Here is a 23528-nt window from a genome sequence, read left to right as displayed (position 1 = left end):
TATAAACTAAGGGAAATTTACCCGGGAAGATTCTTCTTCACTTTGTCTCCCACAGATGTTCATTTCTTTAAAAAAAAACTCACTTAAGTAGGACTTGAACATGTTTCCTTGCCTTTTTTTCATAGGATTGGTGTTAGCACACCACTTATAATTAAGGATCCATAGCCCTGAAGAATGCCCAAGACCTTGATAGGCTTCTAGTGAGGGCAGAATTTTTTTGACTTGTCTTAGATAGTTTGAGCCATTATACTCATACTATCAATAGACATGTTTTTAACCTTATCCACCAACACCACCAATAAAGGCAACATTACCGGTAGTTGGTGTGGTACTTTTAACCAACCTGATCCCTTATTATTCGGTTATCTTTATCTAAGAACTCCCTCAAGAACAAGAGTTATAAGAGGTTGAGTCCACCCCAGTAGCACTGTCCTACCAGGGTGGGAAGAGGTGGTCTATGATGAAGCATGGCACAAGTAAGTGTGTGAGACCACCTTTTCCAAAAGGAGGAATTCCCTGTCAACACAGACAATATAGTGTTCCCCCAACAATAAATATTATTGATATTGGTCCTAAACAAGTAGGTCATGACATCTTGTTTTTAAATGACCCTTTCCCCACCACACATTTTGTGTTGATGGCAGTTATGCTCGGAACAGCCCCTAGCGGACACCACAATAAAAATGTAATTTGTTAGAAACATGGTCATTTTTACCATATAATTATCACCTAGAGGGCATAACCACATGAAAAAACAATGGCCCTGTGCAACTATATATTTATCTCCTAAAGGGCGTAGTCCCTTAAACAATTTCAGGTCTAGCAGGCCTGCTGCAGTACTAAGGCTCTTACAACACAAACTACTCCAAGTTGTAAAACAAAAGTTCCAGCCATAAGAAAGCTTAAAAGGGGATTGAATGGTGGGAGGGGTTATTATTTTGGAGTGCCCAGTAAGCTACCTTGGGATCCCAGAGTTAACCTAAACAGAAAAAGTGGATCATGCTGAACGCTTTGGTGGTGGTCCTATTGTCCTCGGACTACCACAGGCTGAGTTATGGGCAATAATTATTTGAAAAAGAATGCTGGCAAAACATTACGGGGTGGCTTTTCCTGAGTGCAGGGAATATTGTAGTAACTGCTCTTCCGCTGTGCCGGGAGAGACACATTGCAGATTTCTGTTTTTTTCAGCAAAGCATTTATCAATTATAAGTGTTTTGGGGAAAGCTATGGCTCTTGAAGGGGAGAGCTAAAAGAAATGACTCTGATTAGGTAACAGTGTGAACAATATGGCCACTACTCCAATACTGCCGATGGAGTTGGTGCTGTGAGTGCCATGGCTGCCATGAAGCATGAAGGGGAGGGACAGAAGAAAAAAAATAAACAAAAAAAGAAAATAGTTCATCCACGCTGAAGTATATTGGTAATCGTGCAATTATCCATGTAACAGGGTCAGTCTGCAAGGCGGTAACAAAACCGCCCCAAGGCTGGACAAACGTAAAGCAATTACCAGTAGCATCAAGGGATTTTTTTGAAAGGCAAGCCCAGGAATGAGTGAAAGTGACGGGCATGAGGTGGGTGTCGTTAAAAGCCCACAATACGTACAACAGGTCAAAGCGGATTGCACGCTCCACTTAAGACGAGGCAAAAAAAGCAATCCAAGAAGCAGCAACTTTTAAGTAGAATCGCAATAAAGCAGAAAGTAACAATCCAGAAGAGCAGGAGGGCACCAATCCAATCAAGCTATTTCCGATATTCCTGCGCCCCCCCCGATGCTAACAACTCAGTCTCAAGACTATAACGATGTATCATCTTCAGCTTCCCTGACGGAGATAGCAGCTGTCCAAGCTGCTGGTCAAGCACCCTTATCTGCTACAGTTCCTGTGGGAGTTATTACCACAGTGGGGCGCCTTGGACCTCGAAGAGTACTTCTGGTTCAAAGAACTCTGGAATCTCCCGGAAGTGAAGCTGTCAAAATCAGCAGCCGCCTCTCCTATTGGCAGGTGAGCATTCAAGCCCATGCAGCACAGTCTACTGAGACTTTAGGGCCACAACTTGACACCAGCAGTAGGGAGGTGCCTAACGGATCTAAAACGTGGCCAGAGCACAGTGGCCCTATTCGGTCTGACAACCCAGCACGTTGGACCACTCAGTAGAGGCTCCCTCACTGCTCAGCTGGCGGCCTAGCAGACTTCCAGGCAGTTACAAAGCAAGGTAGTCAGGCAGGCTCTCTCTAAACTATTCTTCACCCCACAACATACACCTAAAGGCTCAACGGATACCCTAAATGGAGGGAAGCAACTGCAGCTTTTCAGTCAAGGCACATAACATAAGAGGATGTGGATCGGGTAAGATTTGAGCCACTTTTCCTAAATTCAACTTGGGAGGTTACTAAATCAATCTTGAAGTAAAAAGCCCAGAAACGCAGTATGGGCGGAAAGAATGGCCATTGACCTAAATATACTTCCACCAGTAAAATACTCACGTCCGCTTAGTCTCATTTAGAGAAACCCCTATAAATGTGTTAAACTGAATAACTGGGGGCGATCGAGGCTGGGCTTCAAATCCAGAGGGTTCACTGGCGTTAACTATTGTTTTCATGCACAGAGAGGTGTGCTCAGTCACGCAAAATAACATACACAACTGGTGGGGGGTGGAGCTGGTGCCCGACGCATTAGACCAGCAGAGCCATCGCTCCTCGCCTCCCAGGAGGCCCTGTCCTAAAGGCCCATGAGCCCTATTAAATCACTACCAATACTCTTGTGAACGTGGCAGGTCTCAGGGGTATTAGATCGTCTGGGGAAGCCCAGGTCTACTTAAACACAAGCAACATTCTCTGCTTCTAGGAAACCTGGGACCTTTCACCCTTTTTGTTGCCAGGTTTCTACGTGATTAATAGGCCAGAAACACACTCAAGCATTTTCATTAGGGGATCTGTCTACTTTTATCAAACACTCAGCTAACTTAGGTGCCTCCAAACTTCCAATTGACAGCAGTGCAGCTCATGTAGTTTCCATTAGAGGCCTGAAACCTAAACGTAAAAATATGGATCTGATACTGGTTAACTGCTGCATAAATGCTGAAAAAAAGTAAAGTTGGCTACAAGCAAGGGCTTGCTGGACAGTTTAGAATCGCTTATTCTTGACCACTCTGGCCATGAAATGATAATGCTGGGGGATTTTAACATCAGCTGTTTGGCGGACCACTGATGTTGTGCCCTGGAAAAGTGGGTGGCAAACCACTCGGTACTCCTGACATCTTCCAAACTGGTTTTCGCTCAACAGGAGACACTGGCAAAAGAGAAGGATTACTTTATTGTACCCCCACCTTCAAAGAAGGTTCAACCATCGACTACGTGTTTCTTTAAAATGCACAGCAAGCATACAAACAAAATCCCACTGAGGCTGAGGTCAAATATAAAAGACGCATTCTCAAGAAAATAGCTTGGGAACATAAGGTGGCAAATGATTAAAAAAAATAAGGATGGGAAATTCTACTTTAGCTGCTGTAAGATCCTAATCATCTGTGCTGCTGGGAACACGTGAACAAACTAAAGAGTCTCAATGAATTTAGGAGGAACAGAGGCTGCCTGGGCTTGCCATGTTATAAATCTACATAGGGACAATCTGACACCCCTGGTAATGATCAGTCAGTGGTGTGAAATGACAATCAATCCCCCTCACCATAGGGCATATTGGGGAAGTAGAAGGATGGACGAAGAACAGAGCAACCAGTTAAATCCAACAAAACGGTAGGCATAGGCCCTGAACATATCACCTGCAAAATACCCACGTCATTTTCTAGTCATGTGTAATGCCGAATGCATGTTTACTCTTGCACATGTTTGCAAAATAAAAGCCATCACAACTTTTTCTTCTTTGTTTTGTTTTGGTCATGCTACACTGCATCTTGTTGATGCTGGTTGTACAGCATTGACTAAATCAGTCCCGTAGGTGAGACATTGGCTTTGCCACTGGTTGTTTTAATTATTTCCGGGTTGAGATCTGCAGGAGCCCTTAAAGCCCTGGTATGACATCTCTTGTAGGGTAGAACCCCCTCCTTTGGGAGTTGTCAGACTTTTCAATAAAGAGACCTATTTAGCTCTGGTATCTTGGCCAGGCTGTGTTGAATCACCCAGGCCTGCTTTATTTGAGTGCCTGATTTGTGGGTTTGGATAAAAAAAGTGCAGGGTTCTACGTCATTCTAAGGAGTCTACTTAGGACATCTTGTTTGGGGTCAAGGGCAACAAGTTTTAATGTTTACTTTGTCCTTGGGACAAGTAGGCCCAACCCCCTGCACCACAAACCCTTTGGCTGCCTGTTTACAGAGAGTTGAACTCTGCAGTTGAGGTAATGTGTTTCCAAAGGATAATGCTGTTCGAACTTGTATTTATGGTTCATTATTTGAAAGCCTTCATTATTAGGGTGCGTGCTGTAAATAAATGTTTTAAGGTCACACTTCACTACTGACGTTGGTTCCAGTACAAAAAAAAAAAAACGTGTACACACGTTTGAAAAGTTTAGGCTAAGAGGCTAAGTATAATGCTCCCAGAATGCTCTCTGATTATATGCAAATGAAGTGTCATTTAGTAAAATGTGTTGATGCATGCTAGTATTTCCCAAAAATATTTCGAATGGAAAATCAGTGTAACCATTTTCAACACGATTATGGGAAGCATGAAAATAAACAAACACTGACAAAGCCAACTGATCTGACATATTTTTATAAGTCTTTTAGTTTCATCAATGCGTGTCTTGTTTTGAGATGGCTTTTGTAACACTTTATTGTTGTGGGAGCTACCAGGCCCTCAACATTGTAACAAACATTGGCAAAACCCCCCCAAAAAGTTTTTGAACTCTTAAAGCACACGTTGCCACCAGCAGCATAACAAAGGCCCTGCAGCCGCCCTCCAGGGGGCCCCGTCAGCACAGCACCTGCCCTGAGTGAGTCTGGAGAGGGGGCTCCTCCATGTTCTTTGCAAAGGGGCACCCTCCAGTTTCGTTACGTCACTGATTGCCACTGTAGTTCCTGACACTGAACAAAACTACTTTGTGTGGCAATATGCTCCTTGTGGAAGAGCAGAATGCGATCACTCACAGTAAAGCCAGCCGAAAGAGAGAGAAATAGAAGTTTAATAAGAACAAAATGTCTTTGTTAACACCAGACCTAATTAGGGTCCAAGACCCACACGTAGGTAGCTTTTTGCATGTCGCAAACAGCGACTTTCGCTGTTTGCGACGTGCAAAAAGCACATTGCGATGCACAAACCCAGTTTTGCGATTCAGTAACCTGGTTACCGAATCACAAAACGGGTTTGCGACTCGCAATTAGTAAGGGGTGTTCCCTTCCTAATTGCAACTCGCAGTGCAATGTAGGATTGGTTTGTGACCGCGGGCGCAAACCAATCACAGTTTGCACCCATTTCAAATGGGTGCTAACACTTTCGCAAAAGGGAAGGGATCCCCATGGGACCCCTTTCCCATTGTGAATGTCACTGTAAACATTTTTTCAGAGCAGGCAGTGGTCCTGTGGACCACTGCCTGCTCTGAAAAAATGAAACGAAAACGTTTCATTTTTCGTTTTTGTTATGCATCTCTTTTTCCTTTAAGGAAAACGGGCTGCATTACAAAAAAAACTGCTTTATTGAAAAGCAGTCACAGACATGGTGGTCTGCTGTCTCCAGCAGGCCACCATTCGTGAGGGGGTCGCACATTGCGACCCACCTCATGATTATTCATGATGTGGGCATTTGCGAAGCCCTTGCGAATCACAGATGGTGTCAAGGACACCATCCTACATTCGGATTTGCGACTCGCAATTTGCAGGTCACAAATCTGAACCTACCTACTTGTGGCCCCAAATTCTTAAAGAAAGTCACAAAAGTGCACCCATGGTATATGTCGTACCCCTATAAAATATTTGTGAACTGTATTTTAGCGTGGGTAAATACGATGTGTAGATTTGCTCATGTGAAAATCTATTGAGCATTTGCAAGTTCATTTTCCCTCCAGCCACTTTCTTCCCAACCCTGGAAGAAGTTCTAATTCTGCCATTGACAGGAGTAAATGTCCAACCTTTCTTATTATGGGAAAATATTAGAGAGAAGCTGGTAAAAATCTTTAAAACATGCAGGTTAGTAGGTTTGCAGACTCAAAGGCATTCCAGCCCTGGAACTATTGCTTACTGCTTCCTCCAGCCCCAGTATGCAGATCTGCAGAAAGGTGGCAAAATAAGGAAATTTCTACAGTAAGGATTGAAACTCCAAGTATTCAAGCCCTACTATGGTAGTAGCCCTGGCATAATCAGAGAGGCTATTAATTTCTGCCATAATTTGTCGCCACACTACATGGCACCAAAGGGACAAGTAGATCTTTTTACAGGACAAGTAGATTTGAGAAGCAACCTGTCCCCTGGACAAGTAGATATTTTAATAAATTCCACACCCCTGAAGACACACAAAGGCACCACTGAAAGGTGAGGGGCGTAATGTGAGCCTATGATGTGTATATACTGCATGTCACGATTCGAGACAGTGCATGCAAACTGTCTAGAGCTGAGACCTAAAAAGTGCAGAGGAAGTGGCAGGAAAAGAGAAAGAAAAGATTGAGGATGGAGGCAAGGGAATAAATAAAGAAGAAAGTTGGGAGAAAGAATGTTGGGGAAGCCATTCTTGAATATCTGATCCTTTTTTCTGACTCCCAAATCTGAGCAGCTCCTGCAGCTGTCTCAAAAAGTTGGGGATTAAAGTAAAGATTGCAGAAAAATGATTTTGGAGTCAGACAGAAATGTGCGTTGGCTTAGTCCCGTGGTCTTCCTGTTGCCATATCCATGGCCATGTTCTTGCAGTGTGAGGAACTTTCCGCCACATGTCGCAGTGTGGGAGAGGCCATGCATTGCACTGTTAAGATGGTTGCAACTACATTGAGTATCCTCAATTGGTTGTTATATTTGGGGCCTGCTGCTTCAGTGCGTGAGAGAGCTGAACACCATTGGGCCTTGTAGTCTCTGAAAGCCCCCAGCGTTACTGTAAGAGCCCTATCAACTCCATGGTGACCTAGGAGCTGCCGCCAAGAGATTGTGCCCCGCCTGCACCACACTGGTCTGTGAATAGTTTTGCTTTTGCACTGGTGTAACAGGAATAGGTCATTGAGTGTTATGTGAAAATATTATAGTATTGTCCCCACTTAAGCATTTTATAATAGTTTGTGCAGGGTTGTCAATACGTATTCTTTCGTGCATGGGGTACTGTATTTTTCTTTATTTTCAGGCACATTTTGAGAATGTTTTGAAATGATTCTCTGAAGCTGCAGAACAGAGTTGCTGAGAATGAGGATGGACATTTCTAAGGCATAAGGCTTAAAATATTGGTTCCCAGACAATGCAAAGTTTCAAAGTGTGTATCTTTTATAACTCTACCACGAATATTTTAGAATTTTACACTGATTTCTCAGATAACTAAATATTGCAAATGTGACCCAAATGGAAGCAGCGTGCAAATCTCATTGCTGGAATAACAAGTGAGGATTGATGTGCATTGAGTACAATTAAATTACATTGTATAATGCTGTATATAGTGTGTGTGTGTATCTATATATATATATATATATATATATATATATATATATATAGATACACACACACACACATTTGGTTTACGTATATGTTGTATGCATCACTTATAAACGGCAAAAAGTGCAGTATATAAAGCAGGTTATTTTTCTTTTGTTTTTTAACTGGCTTCCTTTTACATAGAACGCTCAATGAAATAGCAGGGTTTTCATAAGTGAAGGTGGAATGAAAGTTTTGTGTCGGCATCATTGCTGGCAGACAGTAATGGGCTACAGGTCAGGAGTGCATAACCAAGACTCCTAGTTGATCCCCTCTTTTTAGCAAATCTTGGAGCTGCTGTTATATTTTATGTTGCACAACAGGCTTGGGGGTGGAAACTCGTAGCTGCCATGTCCACTAGCTATCCGTGGGTAGTTGTGTGTGTAGTTGGTTCATTCTGTCCCTGGCGTATCGCTCACAGGTATCCCTGGGTAAAGATGAAGGCTGCCGATTACTTCAATTCCTATGTTGCTCATACGGCTCTCTGTCTTGCGGTTGGGTGCTACTGACAGTCTGAATTCAAGCCTCTGTGTTGGACGAAGAATGTCCGGGCTCGGCACTGTGTACCTCGGACTTAGTTAGCTGGAGTGAAGGGGGTGACCATGACCTGAGTTTTATTTCATGGTCAAAAATGCCAGGCACCGCTTCCTCTGGCTGCAAATTCACTGCCACATTCAAGAACCCGATGCACTTTCCAGTCCTGATAGCATGTGTGCATGTATGTGCGCCTTTCGGAATTAGTCGCAGTCCAGTCATCCAGGTCTTTGGACAGACCTGACAGTTCTCACCGAAAATCACGTTGTCACCTTCAGATACAGAACTGCTCCAGACCGGAGTCTCAGATCACTATTTACCTTAATTCACCCACTGGGTCGCCGGTAGATGTTTTTGCGTTTTGTACCAGATAAGTTGAACTGACTTTTTTTTTTTTTTTTTAACCATAAAAGTACATCAAGTTTTCTATTATTCTGGTCTTGCTGTAATACCCATTGTCTGTATTAACTTTTGATGAAATTCCTTTAACTGATTTAGTGAAGTATTTTAATAAATGCCCTGTCATTTAAAATACAATAACTTGTTCAGGCCAAAGTTTAGCACGAGGTTAATTCAGATTGCACCGAAATGTGGGGACTACCCGGCTAGCCTTAGCGTTTCCATGGATTGCCTTCTGCCTTTCTTGCTTCTAGTCGACAGTCCTTACCAATTGGTGCCACACATGCATAATAGAGGCTGTTGTCTATTCCCCTTTGTCATGAGAAAACAACGTAGTGCACCTTCCCTGCACTGAAGACATCAACCGTGGTATGAAACAATGCACACTCACTGATGCAAATTAGCTGAAAATTGACATACTAATACTTGGTAAACCATCCTGAAGTAGAATAACCAAAAGTGTTTGTGGTGTGGTTTGACTTGAAAACAGTTGGAACAGTCAGTTGTGAGTGTGCGTGGCGCTACAAGCTGATGAACCTGCGATGTCTAGAAAGTTTGCTGTCATTTAATTCCCCCACCTAATCCTATTGTGACGGGCTTTATATGGTTACTCACTGTCATTTGTTCGGCTGTTGTAAACTCCAAAATAAATATGTTGGTGTTGTCTCGGAATTAATGTGTGACTATTATACTGTCCCTGCGAAGTCGCAGCTTCTCCAGATAAAAAACTCTCTATTTTACATGGCATTTTAAACTGTTTACTCTGTTTTCTGAATATGTTTGCATTTTAGGAAATTGGTAAAAATATTTACACCATCAAGGATGTGGTCAGCGAAATACGTGACAAAGAAACTAAAAGACGTCTCGCTGTCTTGCCATATGAACTCCATTTTAAAGAGCCACTGCCAGAGAATGTAAAATTAGGTGCGTTCTTTTGCTCAGAATTCTATTTTTCTTGCCCCTTTTACAAATGCAATCTTAACTTTGATCCTTGTTTGTGATTTATATTATTTAGCGGATAACATTATTTACTAATTGTCCAGCAGTTAAATATGACCAGTTTATTGAACAGCAAACCAAGGACTGAAGCTTTCCACACAGTGTCAAGGGACCACACATTTTAGTTATGCAGCCAGGGCAAGAGTTAACTGTGTAGATGGTTTGAAGGAAGTGTGGAAAAAAAGCTCTGGACAGTAAAGGAACATAAGAGACGATATCTCATAGCAGTAAATAGGGCTGAGAATGACCGTGAAGGTAGATACAGATGTTGCAAGGTAACAAAGCTAGGGGAGTGTAGGCACATGATGAAGGCGGGTTTATAAAGGAAGGTGACAGCTGGGAAGAACAGAAAACAATAGAAGGAAAGTAAACTCTGAGCCTTGATAAGGGGTACAGAGTAAAGGAATATCAATTGGAGGTTGTCAGCTCTTGGAAAGTACCAGAGTACATAAGCGTAGAGCAAAGGCCATTAAAGAATAAAGGTCAAATTGGGAAAGAAACGTTGAGCGTAAGGAGGGGAGAAAGAGGTGATTTAAAAGGTAGAGGAAGAGTTGAGATAAATAGGGCATGGAGGTGAAGGATGAGTAAGAAGATAGAGCTGTGGAAAACGGCAGACCAGGGTAGGTGGAGAAGAATATTGGGTATAGTGGAGAGTTTAGGAAAGCTAGGTTGAGAGTAAGAGAAAGTGGGCGGTATTCAGAGGGGGAAAGTGAAAGAGGAGGAGGCGGGAACTAAGTAAAATGGAAAAAGGAAGATAATGGTATAGTGTGAAGGGAAGTGCCTGAAAAAATAGTGGGCCATGGGAAGGTGAAATGTATAAAGGAAAGAATAATAGGATGAAGAAGGCGGAGTGAAGGACACTGAGGAAGAAGATGGGGACTAAAGGCAAATACTTGAGAAAGTAGATTGTAAAGGAGTGAGATGGAAAAAAGGTGGACATTAAAGAGCTGCTTTGCTGCACAAGAGCAGACGAAGAGCGTGGCATGAACTGCAGGACTTACATTGATTACCCAAGGGACTGTTGTCTCACTTCTCTCTCTCTCTTGTGCTTTTTGACATATCTGTATTGACATTTTTTAAAGAACAGGGGTAACAATTTTTGTTGTGTGGGCTTCAATGCCCTGTAATACATACGGTTCACAATTTAGTCATTGTTTTTTGTGGCGCATCCAGTAGTAAAGGACCACTAGCTAGGCAGACACATAAAATCGCCTCCTCCCACATATTAGGTCAGTCGCAGAAGTGCTGTAAAAAAAAACAATCTCAGTGCACATTGAGGAGAAAAGAAACATGATAGTTATTAATATAACAGAGCAGTCATGAGATGCCCCCCTCCAACCCCTATGTTGGCTCGAGCAGCATCTTCTCAGGGTGCTTGTGTGAATGCCAGAAAGGTGTTGGTTGCGTGTTTAATCCATGGAGGCATAGTGTCATCTCTCAGCTCTTCAACCTTCGCCTCTAGCTTTGCAAGTAGACATCCATTGCTCAGCCCCTCCTCTAAATAGGGCATCTTAGAGTGCCTCCGCCTCGGCCTTCACCCAGCGCAGAAGAGTATGGAGCCAACTGGATGTAGCCGGTGCTTTCCAAGCCACTGCTAGCTGACGATTGCATAGCTGAAACGCCAGGTCGAAAATTCCTTGGAGGTAATTGTTCTCTTTTGCTCTAGGGCATATAACCAAAAGTCAGGACTCAGGGGAAGGCGGGAGCTCAGTATCGACCAGAGCAGAGGTGCTCCCTGTCACTTCCTCCCAAACAACACGATGTACCCCAGGGCAACCCCACACCATGTGAAAAAAAAACAAAAAACTCCTGCATCTATAACCCCACAGCGCAGGTAACTTGCGTTCAATGTAGTGAACATGCGTGGTAAGCAGTGGTGTGTAAGATACGTCTGATGTAAGAAATTACATTCGATGAAGCGAAAACGGGAGTTCTGTGAGACCTTATTCTGTCTCAAGGCCTAAGTCCATTGTTTGTCGGTCAGGTACTGGTGGAGATCTGCCAACCAGAGGTCTCTAGACTTGGTGAATGGCCTCTGCCACTGTCCAAAAAAAGCCTGTGTGGAAGGCTGTAACATTTCTACAAGTGTCCCCATACGCCAGCATCGTATGGAGAAGGGAGAGAAGTGGCAGGCCCTGGTTGATCCTGCCCCCAGGTTGATGTCCGCGTGCGGCAGACAGCACCATGGGAAAAAGAACTGCCCAGTCGGAGTATGAAATTAGTTGCAAATCTTGTTGTTTCATTTCTCTTAGCAGTGACATTAAAAGAAATTGTTTTATTTTTTGGATGCATGTCTTTAGGATTTAACTTTAGCAATCATAAATTTCTTTGTGTGCAGCAATGTAGAGAAATTACAGAGTTGTAGTAGACTTTCGGTTGTATACGTTTTTTTGATATCAAACGAATTTCCTTGTTTCCCCACAGTGACAGAGTTTGCAAAGAAGACAGGTGACTATCCTAGCCTTTCAGCCACTGATCTGAAGGTGTTGGCCTTGGCCTACCAACTGGTGGCTGAACACGTTGGGGTGGATCATTTGAGACAAGAACCAGAACAGAAGGTGGGGCACCGGCCAGTGGAGTGGGCAGCGTCTCAGCAGAACTGTGACACTGTTCACTGCATTATGTACTTGGAATTATATCTTTACGCTATTGCAGGTTCCATCATCCGCATATTCATTTGCCTTGTAACACCCTCATTTTTGTTTGCAGATTGCAGTGACTTCAACAGCACAACATCCAGAGGCCCCTGTGAACTTGGCCGGCTTTCATCTCCCTTCGAAGGTAGCAACATTTAGAGCGCTACAAAATGCAAATTTTTTGCTTTGTGTGCATACTCGTTCTTTTCGTTACGTTTAGTCTTGTGCTGGATTGCCCCCTATCTTGCAGTTATGTGCCTGTGACCTTATCTTGAGAACAGGACCTTATTATTGGTTCAAAATACCTGTCATTTTCAAGCTCTGTATTTTGAGTTTGTCCTTAAAACTAAAGTGTAATTGCTTTCACAGTGAAGGCCTCGAAATACCCAAAAGTGCAATGCTTTCCAAACTTTTAGAACCAAGACCGAAATTTTAGCACGAAACTTTCACGACCCACCTAGCCTTAATGGACGAGGCTGACGATTTGACTTAAAAAATGTGCTTGTATATGCATATGTGTGTGTATGTAATATATGTGTGTGTATATATATATATGTGTGTATGTGTGTGTGTATGTATATATATGTGTGTATATATATATATTTTTTTTTTAAGCGGTCTCTTTCACAGACATCTTCCATTGAAATGCCTTCTGAATTTTCACAGACCTAGTTTCACTGCTAAAACTATATTGCACACAAATAATTTGTGGAAACCAGGTTTTGGTGAAAGTTCATAATTTGTGCATCACAAGTGTCGTGATTTGTTTTGATCCTATTAAAATATTTGTTTCCATCACACATAGGAAAGCAAAAATGAAGCACAATTTTTGTGATTCTTAACTGCTGAATGTGTTAAGTTCATTTACAGGTATTTACGTTTTGCTGTTAAAAAAATAAATTACATCCCACATGTCTCCTTTTACACTCCCTCTATGCCAGCAGTATCCTCACATAATTGACCACTTCTCTTTTTCTGACTGCATAGTGAAAGGAGTTGGTAAACACTAGTGTCAATGTAAAAAAACATAAGAAGCAATTTGTCAAGACAAAGCTTGAAATTTGATCTGCCTTTATAACTCAGCAAATACAGAATCGTAAGGCATCTTTATTTACTATTTGGACTTTCACAACCCACCAAAAATCGGATTGTGGTCCACAGTTTGGGAAACACTGCACCAGAAGAATGTAATACCTGGGTGGAAGTAATATGCCATCCCACAACCCGGAGACTCATTGGTTGGAGGCTCTGTGAGACTCAATCATTTTGTTAGTGTACCCTGCTCGGATGTACTCTTCATCCCTCAGAAGTCCTCTGTTGTGTTGTTCCTAAGATGTGATTGAGCCTTTTGTGTTTTCCTAAGTTGTGTTTGAGCCAAAAAAAACAAAAACTTAAATGCTCCTTTCATTTCCTAGCCAAAAACAGAATCTCCCTCGTTGTTGGGAAAGGACCAGAGGTTTGCTGGAGCAGAAACTCTTGAATTTGGATCTTTCATATTCTGGAGAGACCCTCTCCCCAACATCGAAGAGGATCTCCAGGAGTTGCTGGTATGAGTTGGAAATAAAGGCTGTTCTTGTTTTGTCCTTATTCCAGGTCCTCCACTTCTTTTGCTGCTTGGTTTCCATTCACTAGATGTGTACTCCAGCATGATGCATTGCTGTAACTGAAGCATTGGGAGTAGTGGTAGCTGAACATCGAAAAAAAGACTTCTGAAGGCATTTAATTCAACACCGTTGATTTTTTGTTCATGTCAGTCAAAACATTTCGTTGATTTTATGTATCCTGCCTGGATCCAATCTCTAGTGACTTCACCTTCAAGTACTTTAGAATGTCTGCGGCTCCACACCCCCTCTAGACATCTGTGCAGATTAGCCTCTCCTCCAGACTTCTTGCTTTGCACCAGTGAAGTCAGTGTGAATACTACCAGACAGGTTTGAAATGCAGCACATGGTGTAATCTGTAGCTGGCATGCAAAGCAAAGGTAAAAGAGGGCTGGATCGAGTTTGGTTGTTTGTGAATTTATTTTACATGGATGTTCTGAAAATCTAGCAATGAACCCAGACACCCTTAGTCTGTTGGGTGACTTGTGGCGGCCGCAAACTCCTAACCCATACCAGGCTTTTGAGGTATTCTAGTTTGCACAACCGAGTGCAGGCATGCCGCATGGTTGGTTGTCAGGGCAAACTCCTACAGAACACATTAAACAGAATTTTACGTGAACAGTGTAGTGCAGCCGTGACATATAGTCTGGTGCCATCACGCTTCCAATAGCACTTCCCACTAAATAAAGCACATGAACGCCCAAGACAACATACTAATCAGAATAGATTTCCACACATCGGTGACGACACTTAATGAACCATGTCCTCATCAGTAGCCATTAGACCACTAGATTAGTCTAAACAGAACTTGTATGATTCACCTAGCACAGTCCAAACAAGCCAGGTGATGAATATCCAGACCTCCGTACTTGCATTCACACACAACCAGACCTGCCAGGCTGTGTGCAAGTCGCACACTCCCAGCTAGGATGTGAGCGTCCTGGAGAGACCTATTGCTGTCCCTGATTATTATATAATCTAACTAATTCTTAACAACAAGTCATCAGATATCCTTGCACTGCTAGCTACTTAAGACAGGTCCGAGGTAACACTAGACTCTGTTCTGCAATGGAATGCATTTAACCAGTGTGAGAAGGTCTAACCCGATCAGTCTCAAGGGTAACACAAAGACCTGTAACGTGGCAATTTCAGATGATAATGAAAGGTAAAAACAGATGAAAGGGGTAGTTGGAGAGGAAATGTGATCGATGCTTCTCTAGGCATGAGTCCCTCTGGCATTTACTCTCTTCTCCATCCATAAACAGAGCTCTCCAAGTGCAGCAGTGAGTGTAGCGATCCGCAAGGACCCACAGGAAACAACCGATGACCATGGCGGAGCGCTGGATACAACAGGCACTGACAGCGAGGATGAAGACAATGAGGAGGAAGATGATGATGATGATGGAGGAGGAGGATGGATCACGCCGAGTAACATTAAGCAGGTCCAGCAAGATATGAGATCTGGAGAACCACCCATAAATGTCAAGGTCGCCTGCCTCACCACTGATTTTGCTATGCAGGTAAAGGGGTCTTGATTATGAACTTCATCCAGGGAGGTTACTATTGAATGTCTTACTCTTGTTGCAGAACCTTTTGAGGGCATGGTTGTGATTTTAGTTCTTCCATCTTTTGCTGCATTTGATAACTGTGCACATCTGTCTTTTGAAGACTTGCTCAAATTAATCACTATTTCGCTGCTCCCCAGTTTTACCTGTGGTCTAGACAGAAATGCTGCTTAGGTTCAGAAAAGTACCTAAACATTTCACCACCATACAAACTTTGTTGAAATTTGCCGAATAGAAGCCTAGTCCGTTTACAAAATTGCAGAATATCCATTCAGAAAATCGTGTCTGCTCATTTTCAAGATTTATCCATGCTCAGCTCTCCAAATGAGGTCACATCACAATTCTAGGCCTGATAACTGTGGATTATGTTGTGTGGCCCTTGTCATTACTGGTCATAATGTGGGTAACCCTTCCATTCGTATGGTTTCTCTGTATTCACAGGCATTTTATGACAAACATTTGTTTTAAGGGCAGTGAAAAGTCTCAAATGCTAGCAAGCTATAGTAACTGTTACTTACTCTGGGTACTAATATTTGCTTCCAGAAATATATGTTCGGTGGCATGTGTAGCTGCAGATACACATGCTGTGCACAGTCCGCCATCTGGTGTTGGGCTCGGAGTGTTACAAGTTGTTTTTCTTCGAAGAAGTCTTTTCGAGTCACGAGACCGAGGGACTCCTCCCACTTCGGTTCCATTGCGCATGGGCGTCGACTCCATCTTAGATTGTTTTTTTTCCGCCATCGGGTTCGGACGTGTTCCTTTTCGCTCCGTGTTTCGGGTCGGAAAGTTAGTCAGAATCTCGGAAAAAATCGTCGGTATTGTTTCGTTCGGTATCGGGTTAGTTAGAACAAATCGACACCGAATCTTGAAGAGCTCCGGTAGCCCTTCGGGGTAATTTCGATCATCCGTCTGGGCCTGGTCGGCCCGACCGCGTGCAACATCGAGACTGATGGAACGGACCCCGTTCCGATTCTGTCCTAAATGCCATAATAAATATCCTTATACGGATCAACATTTGGTCTGTAACTTGTGCCTGTCCCCCGAGCACAAGGAGTATACGTGCGAAGCCTGTCGCGCGTTTCGGTCGAGAAAAACACTCGGGGACCGAAGAGCCAGGAGGTTGCAGATGGCGTCCACACCGACAGGACAACAACGGTTCGAGGAGGAGGAAGAAGAAACTTTCTCCATCCACGAGTCGGATTCCGAAGAATTCGACATCGAAGAACAACCAACCGTGAGTAAGACGTCGAAACAAAAATCACACGAAAAGACTGACAAAGCCCAGGGGACGCCACCGCCAACAGGCCTTGGCTTAACCCGGAAAGTAGGTGACCGTCCATCGGCACCGAAAAAGGGCGAGCTGCTGTCAAAGTCATCCGACTCCGGTCGAGATACAGGCACGCAGCAATCTCGGGACCGAGAGTGACGCAGAAAAAATTCGGCACCGACACAGCGGCACCGAAGTTGGTCGGCACCGAGAGGGCACGACGCCGAAAAGAAAAAAGATCTTGTCGGAGACGAAAAAATCCAAAGACACGGTTTTGGTGCCGAAACAGCCGGCAACCGAACCGAAAACTGGTTCCTACTCAGAGGAACAAGGACTGTCCTCTCAACTAAAAAAAAACACAGATTTGAGGAGGAATTACAAACAATAGAGCCAGATCACACGCAAAAGCGGATCTTTATTCAAAAGGATACAGGGAAGATCAGCACTCTTCCCCCAATCAAAAGGAAAAGGAAACTTGACTTCCAGCAAGGAGACAAGCAACCACAAGCAAAGGTGGTAAAGAAGGTAACTCCACCACCCTCTCCACCACCATCACCTCATGCATCACCGGCACAAACTCCACCATTAACACACTCACCAGCTCATACCACAATGAGCCAGGATGATCCGGATGCATGGGACCTCTACGACGCTCCAGTATCGGACAATAGCCCGGAGTCGTACCCAACTAAACCGTCACCACCTGAGGACAGTACATCATATGCACAGGTGGTAGCTAGGGCAGCCGAATTCCATAATGTCTCGCTACATTCGGAGCCTATTGAGGATGACTTCCTCTTTAACACCCTGTCCTCCACCCATAGCCATTATCAAAGCCTTCCCATGCTCCCAGGAATGCTAAGGCACTCGAAACAGATATTTCAGGAGCCAGTTAAAAGCAGAGCCATAACTCCAAAATACAAGGCACCGCCCACAGACTCAGTTTTTATTACATCACAACTGACACCAGACTCAGTAGTTGTGGGGGCAGCTCGTAAGAGAGCCAACTCGCATACATCAGGCGACGCACCACCTCCGGACAAAGAGAGCCGCAAATTTGATGCAGCGGGAAAAAGGGTTGCAGCACAAGCGGCAAATCAGTGTCGCATCGCCAACTCGCAAGCACTCCTGGCGAGATACGACAGGGCTCATTCGGATGAGATGCAACATTTCATCGAACACCTCCCCAAAGAGTTCCAAAAACGAGCGCAACAGGTGGTGGAAGAGGGACAAAGTATCTCGAACAATCAGATACGGTCTTCCATGGATGCAGCGGATACAGCTGCAAGGACAATAAATACTGTAGTCACGATAAGGAGGCACGCATGGCTGCGCACATCTGGGTTCAAACCTGAAATACAACAGGCTGTGCTCAATATGCCGTTTAATGAACAGCAATTGTTTGGGCCGGAGGTGGACACTGCAATTCAAAAATTAAAAAAGGACACCGATACAGCCAAAGCCATGGGCGCACTCTACTCCCCGCAGGGCAGAGGCACATTTGGCACATTTCGTAAAACAACTTTTAGGGGAGGGTTTCGAGGTCAACCCACAGAAACCAGCACCTCACAAACAAGACCACCTACCTACCAGGGACAATATCAAAGGGGAGGTTTTCGGGGACAATACAGAGGGGGGCCAATTCCCAAGAAACCGGGGAAAATTTCAAGGTCCCAAAACCCCTCAAAATAAACAGTGACTCACAAGTCACACAAGCCCTTCACACAACACCAGTGGGGGAAAGACTAAGCCAGTTCTACAAATCTTGGGAGGAAATAACAACAGACACTTGGGTCTTAGCAATTATCCAACATGGTTATTGCATAGAATTTCTCCAACTCCCTCCAAACGTCCCACCGAAAACACACAATATGTCAAAACAGCATATAGACCTTCTAGGACTAGAAGTTCAAGCATTACTGCAAAAGGACGCAATAGAATTAGTACCAAGTCGACAAAAGAACACAGGAGTTTACTCACTGTACTTTCTAATACCAAAAAAGGACAAAACTCTAAGACCAATACTAGATCTCAGAACACTAAACACCTACATCAAATCAGACCACTTTCACATGGTCACATTACAAGACGTAATCCCACTGCTCAAACAGCAAGACTACATGACAACATTAGATCTAAAAGATGCGTATTTCCATATACCGATACATCCTTCGCACAGGAAATACCTAAGGTTCGTATTCAAGGGAATACATTACCAATTCAAAGTATTGCCATTCGGAATAACAACTGCGCCAAGAGTCTTTACAAAATGCCTAGCAGTAGTAGCTGCACATATCAGAAGGCAGCAAATACACGTGTTCCCTTACTTAGACGACTGGTTAATCAAGACCAACACGCTAACAAAGTGTTCACATCACACAAATTATGTTATACAAACCCTTCACAAGCTGGGTTTCTCCATCAACTATGCAAAGTCACACCTTTTGCCGTGTCAAACACAGCAATACTTAGGAGCGACAATCAACACAACAAAAGGGATAGCCACTCCAAGTCCACAAAGGGTTCAAACATTTCACAAGGTAATACAGGCCATGTATCCAACACAAAAGATACAAGCAAAAATAGTATTAAAACTCCTAGGCATGATGTCTTCATGCATAGCCATTGTCCCATACGCAAGGTTGCACATGCGGCCCTTACAACAGTGCCTAGCATCACAATGGTCACAGGCACAGGGTCAACTTCTAGATCTGGTGTTGATAGACCGCCAAACATACATCTCGCTCCTATGGTGGAACAGTACAAATTTAAACAAAGGGCGGCCTTTCTAAGACCCGGTGCCAACATACGTTATAACAACGGATGCTTCCATGACAGGGTGGGGAGCACACCTCAATCAACACAGCATCCAAAGACAATGGGACATACATCAAAGAAAGTTTCACATAAATCACTTAGAACTGTTAGCAGTATTTCTAGCGTTGAAAGCATTCCAACCCATGATAACCCACAAATACATTCTTGTCAAAACAGACAACATGACGACAATGTATTATTTAAACAAACAGGGGGGGACACACTCGACACAGTTGTGTCTCCTAACACAAAAAATATGGCATTGGGCAATTCACAACCATATTCGCCTAATAGCACAATTTATTCCAGGGATCCAGAACCAACTAGCAGACAATCTCTCTCGGAATCACCAACAAGTCCACGAATGGGAAATTCACCCCCAAATACTGAACACTTACTTTCAAATTTGGGGAACACCTCAAATAGATCTATTTGCAACAAAAGAAAACACAAAATGCCAAAACTTCGCATCCAGGTACCCACACCGGCATTTCCAAGGCAATGCTCTATGGATGAATTGGTCAGGGATATTTGCGTATGCTTTTCCCCCTCCCCCTCTCCCTCTCCTTCCATATCTAGTAAACAGATTGAGTCAAAACAAACTCAAACTCATACTAATAGCACCAACATGGGCAAGACAACCTTGCTATACGACACTACTAGACCTGTCAGTAGTACCTCATGTCAAACTACCCAACAGACCAGTTCTGTTAACACAACACAACACAACACAAACAACAGATCAGGCATCCAAACCCAGCATCGCTAAATCTAGCAATTTGGCTCCTGAAATCCTAGAATTTGGTCACTTAGACCTCACACAAGAATGTATGGAGGTCATAAAACAAGCTAGAAAACCTTCCACTAGACTGCTATGCAAGTAAATGGAAAAGATTTGTTTATTACTGCCATAATAATCAAATTCAACCATTGCATGCATCTCCAAAAGATGTAGTAGGATATTTACTACATTTGCAAAAATCCAATCTAGCTTTCTCTTCCATAAAGATACATCTCGCCGCAATATCTGCTTACCTGCAGATTACTCATTCAACTTCCCTGTTTAGAATACCTGTCATTAAAGCGTTTATGGAAGGCCTAAAGAGAATTATACCACCAAGGACACCACCTGTTCCTTCATGGAACCTCAACATTGTCTTAACAAGGCTCATGGGTCCACCTTTCGAACCCATGCATTCTTGTGAAATGCAATACTTAACGTGGAAAGTTGCATTTCTCATTGCCATCACATCTCTAAGAAGAGTAAGTGAAATACAGGCGTTTACCATACAAGAACCATTTATTCAAATACATTAGACATCAAAAGAGCACTAATGTACTACATTGACAGAACAAAAGTATTTAGGAAGACAAAACAACTATTTATTGCCTTTCAAAAACCTCATACAGGAAATCCAATTTCAAAACAAGGTATTGCCAGATGGATAGTTAGGTGCATCCAAACCTGCTATCTTAAAGCAAAGAGAGAGCTGCCTATTACACCAAAGGCACACTCAACCAGAAAGAAGGGTGCTACCATGGCCTTTCTAGGAAATATTCCAATGAACGAAATATGTAAGGCAGCAACATGGTCTACGCCTCATACATTTACTAAACACTACTGTGTAGATGTGTTATCTGCACAACAAGCCACAGTAGGGCAAGCCGTACTAAGAACTTTATTTCAAACTACTTTCACTCCTACAGGCTGAACCACCGCTTTTGGGGAGATAACTGCTTACTAGTCTATGCACAGCATGTGTATCTGCAGCTACACATGCCACCGAACGGAAAATGTCACTTACCCAGTGTACATCTGTTCGTGGCATTAGTCGCTGCAGATTCACATGCGCCCACCTGCCTCCCCGGGAGCCTGTAGCCGTTTGGAAGTAGATCTTCAACATTTGTACATTTGTAAATATATTACTTCAACCTTCATTTTGTACATACGTATTCATACCATCGCATGGGCACTATTACTAGCATACACAACTCCTACCTCACCCTCTGCGGGGAAAACAATCTAAGATGGAGTCGACGCCCATGCGCAATGGAACCGAAGTGGGAGGAGTCCCTCGGTCTTGTGACTCGAAAAGACTTCTTCGAAGAAAAACAACTTGTAACACTCCGAGCCCAACACCAGACGGCGGACTGTGCACAGCATGTGAATCTGCAGCGACTAATGCCACGAACAGATGTACACTGGGTAAGTGACATTTTCCTTCGCAGCACATTTCAGGATACACTTCACATTGGGAAGAAGTACAGGGACTTGATGAGGAGCTTTGAATGGGTTAAGTGTGGGGCTTTTTTTTTTAATGAAATCTTCATTGTGAAAAAGTATCTGATTATCTCATTATCCATCAAGGACATTTTATTCTATAATATTATGCTTACGTTTTAGAGCCACCTCGGTTAGCACTTTATACTGTGCATGGTGTGTGGTTTGTAGGGTGTTGTCTTTCTTATGGTGCTTTCTAGGAAGTGTTTTCATGATCTATGTTATAACCACTGAGTGCAGTTATCATGTTATGAGCAATTCGACGTGTGAAGGAAGGAGTGTTGGAGAGAGAGGGGCAGCTTTGTCGCCTACAGTATACTGGCAACTTTGATCAACTCTGTAGTTACATGTATCGATGTTTTGATTTCATTGTATTTTTATTGTTAGTGCGGTTTGCTGGTCATGTTGTTCACTCCGAGTTCTTATGACCCTAGACCGGAATGGTTGGGGCGTAGCATCTGAGATATGTCAGGTTGGATTGCTTAGAGTCAACCCTCATGTCATGTTCCTAGACGTCGAGTAGAACTATAGCTGAGAGATGCATGGATGTTTGCCCTGCGGTGGTTGGTGGTGCGTAACAGACCTTGGCTGTTATTCCATGTCTTCTAGTGAGTGTGGAACAGGAGCAGGAATATAATACTGAATGGAAACTATGTCTTGCAGTGGTTCTGACTTGTCAGTACCTCTGGGCCGTATGATCTAGATGTGCATTATGCAGCCTTGCTTGGAGTACTCTTGGCTGTGGGGCCATCGGATGCAGGGTGATGGTGCAGGACAGAAGGGGGCGAGCGTCAGAGGCTAGAGTGGGGGGGGGGCATAATGTGATGTGCAGCAGGGGGGCACTAATCCTGTACTCTGGCAACCTGCCATGTCTGCTGCTGTCCTCCCAGTGGTATTCAATGCCTAAATGTCACATCCTGACACTGGGACAGATTTACGTGGGGCGTGTTACAGGTGTGACATCGAACTGCAGTATCTGCATTGGTCGTTAGTTTAACACTCGCTGCTAAAACCTGGCGAGTTGAACCTCACAAGTTTGCGCCCCACTAAGGAAGAATCTGCCATCCATTGTTCTCAGGTTAATAAATTGCATTCCGTCAAATTGAGTAACAGTAACACCTGACTTTACAGAAGTATAAACAGCATTGTATGAAAACTAAGCTGTTCGTATTATTATTGCTTGTCTAATCTGGCATGGATGACGAGGACAATGTCTTTCTCAAGCCCTGGCACGTTACCCCACTACCGGCCACAGTCCCATCTCCACATTTGCTGCAAAAGCTGCTGTGGAATCGCCATTGCTCGGGGGGGGGGGGGGGGGGGGGGGGGGGGGGCTGCGCACCATAGACAGACCGCATCTGACTGCAGCAAAGCAAGAACAACAGAGGTGAGACAGACGTCCCTGTCTCGCACTGCATCTAAGTGCGAAATACTCATCCCATTCACAGGCACTGCCACAGAAGGGCCACCGAACCACAAAACCGAGGCCCAAAACCGCACCGCTGCAGTGATCAAGGCAAGTACCTCCATCAGTGGTATCTCACGCGTTCTCGTCGTCCACTGACGGCATCGCTCTGGGTTCACAGTCCCCTTAACCTTATCTAACCACAGCTGCACGTGCCAAATGGTTAACCGCGTCGCCCGTCCTGGCATGAAGCTTGTCTGATGTGGATCAACTAAACCAGATATCACTCCTTTTACCCGAGTCGCTATGATCTTAGCCAGAATCTTGCTTTCCCCTTTCAGCAAAGAAATAGCTCTCTGGGAAGAATAGAGGTTTGACTGTCTCCCCACTTTAGCGATCACCACGATAATCACATGGTT

At 43.8% G+C, this 23528-nt stretch overlaps 1 protein-coding gene across 1 annotated transcript in view; it reads left to right on the top strand.

The window, feature by feature from the left end:
* Positions 1-23528, top strand: part of NOB1 (NIN1 (RPN12) binding protein 1 homolog) — a 49638-nt gene that overhangs the window by 4767 nt on the left and 21343 nt on the right. The window contains exons 2-6 of the mRNA XM_069216850.1: positions 9330-9462; positions 11962-12095; positions 12247-12318; positions 13589-13720; positions 15040-15294. Of these exons, the coding sequence (XP_069072951.1) occupies positions 9330-9462; positions 11962-12095; positions 12247-12318; positions 13589-13720; positions 15040-15294 (726 nt within the window). The remainder of the gene's footprint in view (positions 1-9329; positions 9463-11961; positions 12096-12246; positions 12319-13588; positions 13721-15039; positions 15295-23528) is intronic.

The sequence above is a fragment of the Pleurodeles waltl genome, chromosome 12, assembly GCF_031143425.1.
Source record: "Pleurodeles waltl isolate 20211129_DDA chromosome 12, aPleWal1.hap1.20221129, whole genome shotgun sequence".
Classification (NCBI taxonomy): Eukaryota; Metazoa; Chordata; class Amphibia; order Caudata; family Salamandridae; genus Pleurodeles; species Pleurodeles waltl.
Note: the sequence above shows the minus strand (reverse complement) of the source record. Positions and strands in the feature narration are given on the sequence as shown.